At 33.6% G+C, this 8,166-nt stretch overlaps 1 protein-coding gene and 1 long non-coding RNA gene across 4 annotated transcripts; one reads left to right on the top strand and one right to left on the bottom strand.

Annotated features, from left to right (window-relative positions):
- Positions 1–333: 333 nt before the first annotated feature.
- LOC100806649 (MADS-box transcription factor PHERES 2) lies at positions 334–1,312 on the bottom strand. Its single transcript, XM_003554953.3, is given in 2 exon segments — positions 334–379; positions 381–1,312. Coding segments are annotated over 2 exon segments (978 nt in total).
- Positions 1,313–3,383: 2,071 nt separating this feature from the next.
- Positions 3,384–6,125, top strand: LOC102669185 (uncharacterized). 3 transcript variants are annotated; one of them, XR_419781.3, is made up of 6 exons: positions 3,384–4,419; positions 4,499–4,551; positions 4,765–4,934; positions 5,028–5,357; positions 5,494–5,570; positions 5,765–6,125. It is a non-coding gene; the product is annotated as an uncharacterized lncRNA (long non-coding RNA). The 3 variants fall into 3 exon arrangements; XR_003265674.2 differs by having other exon boundaries at positions 5,028–5,354; positions 5,755–6,125; XR_419780.3 differs by having other exon boundaries at positions 5,028–5,354.
- The last annotated feature ends 2,041 nt before the right edge of the window (positions 6,126–8,166 follow it).

Below are 8,166 nucleotides of genomic sequence, written 5' to 3' on the forward strand. Positions count from 1 at the left end.
CCCCTTTATGACTTCTAAATAAAAGTTGCACAATTTTTTTATCAAAATTTTTAATGATCTTATAAAAATGTAAAGTCAAACTTTGAACATTGAAATTAAAAGAAATATTATACAGTGTAGATAAGACTCTGAAAGTTACATATGAAATCAAAACCTGCACTTTCTACAAACATGAAACCAACATTTCTTACAAAAAGAATTTCCAAGCAAATAAATGCCTAAAACTAGATAACAATAGCATTAAAATTCAACTTCACCCAAAGTTAGCCATATTTCAGAAAGGCATGTTATAGTAATTTGTTTGAAATCCATCCAATGGTGGTGGCAATGCATTCAAAGTCCCTCCTCATCAGGTTGATTTGTCCAACCATCAAGATCACCAATCAATAGGTCCATCAAACCAGTTCTCCAAGTCAACAAATTGATTAGCCTAGTCTATAGACTCACCAAGTTGATTAGTTGAATACAGAGGCACATCAACTTGATTACTAGAATCTACTATCTCATTCTTATCACTAAGAGGCTTTAAAGCTTCAAGCACAGGTTGGCTTTGAGAAATGTTTTGCAAGCAATTGAGTTGGCTTGGATGTGAGACATGTGAGGAGGTAGCATTAGAACTTTCCTGAGCCATGTTTGGCACAAAACTAAAACAAGCATCACCTTGTTGCATGTTTCTCATCATATTATTAATTCCATAATTACAAGCTCCATCAAACTGATCCATTGAATTTGTAAAATTCACCCTCCTATTGTCATCATTAAGGAGGATTTGACTTGGATGGTTGGAGAAACCACTTGCTTGAGCCATGTTTTGCACGAAACTGAACTTGGCTTCACTCTGATGCTTGTTTTTCAACATGTTAATTCTATGATCATAACCTCTAATCTTAGAATCCACATGAGCAATGAGGCCCCTCAATTTCTCCTCTTTGATGTTTCTGATACTTTGATCCCAAGTTGGATACTTGATGCTGGCAATCTGTTTTTGCACTTTAGAAATATCAGCCTCAACCATCTTTTTCCTATTTGCAAAAAAATCTTGAATAACAAAAGTCTCTTGAGGCCTCTCATTCTTTGATTGAATCTCATAATACTTTTGAATGATGGCGTGTATCAGTGTGGGGTGTTGAGGCCAAGTCACAGGTCCAACATCACCATTTTCATCATCATACACAATCAAACATGCTTCATCTCCAAACATGGTGGAAAATTTAGAGACTTTCTCAATTAGCCCTTTCTTTCTCTGCTTGGACACCGTCTTGCGAGATCTCTCATTTGAGATATGTTTCAAGGTTATTCTTGCACGACCCATTTTCTACAAAACAACAAACATATATACAAAAATTGTCAATAAGATCATAAAACTTGGTTTATAGTATTTACAATCAAACAAAGTAATGAACAGAAATGGTAGCATTCAAGTAGCTGCATAATTCATACCCACACCACAGGTAGTAAGATCATCTCAATTCCTTAATTTCTCTTTCTTTTTCTAATTTACACGTCAATATTATGTCCTATATTAGTCAATAAAACAGAACTTGGTCTTTACATTTTTATTTTTTTGTACAAGAGAGGAAAGAAAAATTAAGAAGAAAGACGACAAAGAATTCGGTGAAACTAAGAGATCATTATTCGATAGACTTAATTCATCAAGAGAATTCAAGAACCCAAGAATGTGACTATTATCAACAGTTTTTAAATGAAAGGTAAACACGTTTGAGAAAACTCACTTGATGAAAAAAGGCAGAAGAAAGGGATGTTTTAGGGAAATTATTGTTCAAATAAAGGAGCTAAGAGTTTTAAACGAAGCTATAGATAATTAACACAACTTCAAGAAAAATTATTCAAAAGCAAAGAATAAACAACAGTGTAAAAGATTCAATGAAGAAGTAACGCTAAAAAGAGTAGTTACTTTTTTAGGTTGCTTAATTACCTTCAACAATGGTTTCCCTGCTGTGGAGAAGAATCAACGAAGAAGTAACGTTAATAAGAGTTGAATGTGCACAACTTGCTTCGTATTACAATTTTTTAAACAATACTATTTAGGAAACTGAATTTATATATCAAAATTTTGACCGTTGTGTTTCTTTTTAAGGCAGTTTTGAGTTTTTGACCATTGTTACTTGTTTCTAACCCGCTCGAATTAAACTATTCGGTTGTTTAGAGATCACCAAAAATCTTTGATTGATTGAGCGAATAAAATCTTATCTTATAATCAAATAGATGGAAAAAGAGGCACTACATGCCTCAACTATCAATTTCTTTTATTTTTTTAGTTTTAAATTAAAAATAAAAATAATTAAAACACATAAATAAACAAAGTTATGAAAAATTGATGTAATTGAGGTAGTGGGTCAACGATTCAACCGATGGGTCAAAAATTGATCCGGTTTGACCCAGTATATATTAAAAAATTTAAAATTATATATATATATATATATATATATAAGTATATGACTAACATTATTTGATTAAAAAAAGTTTATTCATACTCCAAAATTCAAAATAAAAATTGAAGTATTAAAATTGATAACACAAGTACACAAATAATAATTCAATAACACAATTATACAAGTTTAAGGTTTTTTTGGAGTGTTTTAGAGTTTTTTTTTTATGCGAAAGGGTTTTAAAAACTAATATAAGTTGTCGGGTTTACCCCAAATTGGCCGGGTCTGACTGAGTCATCCCAAACCAAATGCATGGACCGTCCAATAACCAAAATAACATAGTTATGTCAGAAAATCTCAATTGGACCGATCCAACCGACCAAGTCTGACCAGATCTTTAAACTGTCTAAATAAATGTCACATTTGAGGACTTATTTTTCTAATAACCGAAGGAGTTATTTTTTCTAATAATTGTTTGATTTAAAGCTGGTTTTTAGAATTAGTTCGAGGCTAAATTGGTATAAGAAAAAAATGTGTATATCAAATAGGGATATTTGTCTTTATTAATAACTAGTTGAAAAAGACCATTTGTATCTTTATCCGTAATTCTTTAAAATAAAAAGTAAAAAACAAAAAATAATTGAAAAAAGTAGTGATAAAAATTATATTTTAAAAGTTCATGAAAAAAAATGAATATATTAAAGAGTAATTTAAGACTAGAAAATGTGTAAAAAAAGAGTTATAAATTATAGATATTTCTCTTTATTTATTCTATTTCTTTTTCTCTCTCTCCACCTAAATATTTAATGGTTTTTATTACATTTTTTAAAGAGTATTTCATTTATTGAATGATTTAATCACTATTTTAATTCTCCAATTTAATTTTCAAGTTTAATTTAATTTTTTTATTATTAAAAAATTCAATTAGATCATATAATTTTTAAAAATAATTCAATGAGGTTATTTTATTTTTAAAATTTTTAATTAAGTCTCTTATTTTTAAAATAATTAAATTCAATCCATTATAAATCAAATAATAAAATATATTTTTTGTCCTAATAAATATTAAAATATTTAAAATCCATCCTTACAAAATTTCAATAATTTGTTTGTCGGATCAAAATTAAATTTATTACTTGGGATGCATGTTGTTATGCACATAAGTGGACACATAACACATGTTACGTTTTAATTCTCTATAATGAGGTGCACCGCGCGAAATACCTAACCGTCCTCCCTCTCCAGCCTCTTCACCTTCACGGACTCCGACAACCAGCCTCCCTGTCACTTTGTTCCCTTGCCACCGCCGCCGCCACCACGACTCTTCCTCGCCTCTACCCATTTGATGTGTGTGCATGTGTGTATGAGAGAGAGAGAGAGAGAGAGACGTTGCAGTGGTAGTTGCGCTTTCTCTTTTGCGTCGTTGATGAGTCTTAGGGCGGTTGCTGGTTGCGGCGGATTTGGGTTCTTAGGTTTTGTTATGGCGAAACGATTTGGCTTTAGGTGGGTGGCGGCTCTTCGCATGGAGGTGGCTGTTTGATTGGAGGTGCGGTGGTTATGGTGTTTCATGGTGGTGGGTTGGGCGTTGTTGATTCTTATATATATTTTTGGGGGGATTTGTGGCGGTTTTTAATCCAATTTTAAAAAATAAATTAAAGAGTACGACACATAGGTTTAGGTTTATACCGACCCTATAACAAAAAATAATATATTTTAATTTTGGAAGAATTCAATCCTACATTTTTATATTTATGAAGATGAAAAATTTATTTTAATCTAAATTAAATTGGGTTTCGTTTTTTTAAATTTTTGGAACAAATAAAAGAAAAAATAGGATCAAATTCAACTATTTTTTACCTAATTGAATCCTTTATTAAGATCACAAGTACCAGCCTGTAAGGCGTAAGCAATGGCCACTCAGAAGAAGTTTTGTTTGAATTCCCAGTAGGTCTTAGGGTCGTCGCAGTTGATCATGACCCCACTATTCTTGATGTCATTCTGAATATGTGTTCTCCATGTCACTATCGCGGTTTGTTTCAAATTCAATTGTTACTATTTCTTTTACAAAGATTTGATCTTATTTATTGATGATTGTTTTTATGTTGCAGCTGTGGCATACTCTGATGTCTCACTTGCAGTGCTTCTCGGACATGTGCGCAAGGTAATCGACGGTTCAGGACTCTCATTTTGAGGGATTTCCACAACTTTTAAAAAATCTAAAAAAAAAATTTATTAACTTCATTTTTGGTGAACTTTTTAATATATAAGAATTTTGTGTATTATTTTTTATGGTTGAATTTATAAATTCATGAAATTTTTTGTCGATAAATTATTTATAAAATACGTTTTCGTTCTCTGGGAGTTCCTTTTTTAGTTTTTGCTCCGGATCCCAAAAATGTCGGAGACGGCACTGCTCACTTGAAGAGTATGTTCGGGAGAAAACACATTGCATTGATGTGATACTCATTGAAGTTCACATGCCATATGTCGATAGCCTTCAATTCCTTCAGCATGTCACTAACGAAACTAATGTTCCAGTTATCAGTATGTAACTCATTAATTAAACTTGTTCTATAAGTTAATTCTTATATAAGTTTTGGACTTTGTTTTACTTATAATGGTGCAATTTATGTGCAGTGATGTCTCTTGATGATGCTCAGAGTACTGTGATGAAGGCTATTAGAAATGGAGCTTGCAATTATTGGCTTAAGCCTTTGCAAGAGAGCCTAATCAAGGTTATGTGGATGGAATATGCTAGGAAACTCGAGTCAAAATATGCTACCAAGAAAAGAAGATTCTGAATTTGTTGCTTCTTCTGTTCCTGATGCAACAGTGACTCAGATCGGTTCAAATTTCGAAGAATCTGATTCGGATGAACTGAGTGATTCTTTAGCATCCCCAGCATTGAAACCCGACAAGAATTGCATCAACAATTTGTCAAGGCTGTGATGTAAATTGGGCTTGGTAGTAAGATTAATTCTTCACCATTTGTTTTTCTCTATTCATACAATGACTGGATTAATTAATTTCTTTGTTGGTTTTGCAATACAAGACATAACTATACGATTCTTATAATTAATTTCCTCCCTTGATTATTTTTCAGAGGCACAGCCAAAGAAGATTCTTGCAGTGATGAATATTCCTGGTTGGACAAGACAACAAGTACAGAGTCATTCACAGGTTCGTTTCTGTATGAATTTGAAATTTAGAATAATTCAGTATAAATTGCCATAGTCAATTATGCTTACGTGAAATATAGGTGCCATGCTTTTTTTCTATCCATATGGAGGCACTTGCATTTGGAACTTCTAAACAAATGTTGGTTCTTTTATGCATGGATAGTTAATTAATAATATTGCCATAGTGATTTGCAGAAACATAAACATCAGATGTTGAAAATGAAAACATCTGATGGAGTGACACTGCAACAGAATGAGAAGTCATTGTCAAACATCATAAAATCCAGTGAGACTGCAGGGCATGATACTAACCATGTTCCCAATGCACCTCTTCCTCCTGAGGAGCTCACAAGTAACTCAGCACCAATAGAAGAAGACGAAAAGCCTAACCTTTCTCTTGCATAACAAAATGTAGCAACTACATTAATTCAGAATTTTTTTATCCTATTTTGTAAATGAAAATTGAATTCAGAATTTGACTAGGGAGTTATCTGTATTTTGATACCATTTTTTGGCTGCGATTTTAATTCAGAATTTGACTCAAGAGATTCTCATATATTACTTGTTGGTTGGGCGAGACTTGAGAGTACGGTGCACTTTGTAGTGATTTCAGATTGTCATATATGAATATATGATGCAGACTATAGGTGTCAATTGAATATGATTACTAGTCCCTGATGCCAGCTATAGATCTGGGCAATCTAATTTGTTGTTTGCTCGTAGTTAATGTTAACAATGTCTTGAGGAAGGTTTTATGTAAATTCTGTGTATCATGCCCTGCATATAGATGTTTTGAATGTGAATTAAGCTTGGCAACAGGCAAATAGGTGTCAAAATAGTCTCCTCATGTATCTTTCTAAGGCGTCATCTTCCTTGAGCTTGATTTTGTAAATCCATTTGCATTCAATAGGTTTCTTTCCTTCAGGTAGTTGAATCAGGTCCCAAGTGTCAATTTTGAGTTAGAGTATCAAGTTCAGATTGCATTGCTTCAATTCATTAAGCAGCAAGGGATTGATACTAGACCACAAATCACACGTCTGCCAAACTGTAATGCTCCTCGGACATGTAATAAGACTATGCCAACAGTTTTCAAAAGCATCAGTACAAAAAACACATGATGTTGGGCAAGAAATACTAGTATTTTGAGATCAAATTCGGGTTGGGAGACAATCACAACAAGCCTTCCAAAGGGAAACTTTGACCTTAGGAGGGACCTGAAGCTTCCATAACATGCATATGCCAATCTCCTTCAACCTTGAACTGATTGGTATCTGCTATTGAATCCATGTATAAGTTGTATCCATTCTTGGTAAAGTTCCTAATCAACTTGTCTTCATTTGACAGAAAAATAGGCATACTAATGATCCTTTCAGCCATTTGGTGAGGGACTACAGCATGAATCAAAATCTTATCCCACTCATTTGACCATTCTTGAAGGTCTTCCTAGGGACTTTGATTAGGTTACTGCTCTCATAGAGAGTCATCTTCCACATATCTCCATTGAAGAAGTTGAAGGTTTAATCCTTGCACAAGAACTGTCTTAAAAAATATGCCAAACTCAGCTCCTTGAGTAATTCCTTTTCGGCGTCAATGAATCTTACTCATGGAAACTCTTCACAATTCATGACTGGTGAAGATTCTAGCACCAATTTTTCCTCTAATACCAATATGACATACGCAAACCAATACTCCTTTGATTCTAGGGTTTCTGGTGGTTGTATCAATCGAGGTGGAGGTGGCTTCAACCACAGTGGTGGTGGTAGCTCAGTTAAGTGTCAAGTGTGTTTTGAGTATAATCACACTTCTCTCACATGTTACAATCACTTTAATCCTCAGTATCAAGCCTCCAACAATGGAAACAATGGCAATGGTAATTGTTCTAACTGGCCTCAAAACCAGAATCAGAATTGGAACAACTCCTTTGGTTCCAATTGGCACTCTCAATAGCAAAATCAGAATTGGAACAACTCCTCTGGTTCTAATTGGAACTCACAGCAGCAAAATAATATGAACTCAGGGCAAACACTGGAAATCATCCTCCTCAAGCTACGGTAGCCAATTCTGATGCTACTTCTTTGGCCTCTTGGTTTCCAGATTCTAGAGCTTTGTTTCATGTGACCAACAATTCTCAGAATATTCGGCAAAACTCACCTTTTGAGGGTCCAGACCAAATCTTTATTGGTAACAGATGACAAGGTCTGAAAATTTCAGTCTCTAATCACTCTATTTTCCTTTCTCCCTATAATCCTAATATTAATCCTGCCCTTAACCATATGCTTCATGTCCCTCAAATCGCTAAAAATCTCATAAGTTTAAGCAAATTTGCTAATGATAATCATGTTTTCTTTGTGTTTCATGTTAATTGTTGCTTTGTCAAATCTCAAGATTCCAATGAAATCCTTCTTCAAGGTGATGTTGGACTTGATAGGTTGTATCAATTTCCTAGTCTCAAGTTTGGCCCAGCTGTCTGTCTCTTCTTCAACTACTGTTGTTTCTCCTTATATAAACATTGTTTCTGCTTCTGATTGTAATAATAAAGTGCCTAATTTTGTGTATACTTGGCACCTTAGACTAGGACACCCAAACTCTCAAGCTTT

The sequence above is a fragment of the Glycine max genome, chromosome 19 (assembly GCF_000004515.6).
Source record: "Glycine max cultivar Williams 82 chromosome 19, Glycine_max_v4.0, whole genome shotgun sequence".
Taxonomy (NCBI): Eukaryota; Viridiplantae; Streptophyta; class Magnoliopsida; order Fabales; family Fabaceae; genus Glycine; species Glycine max.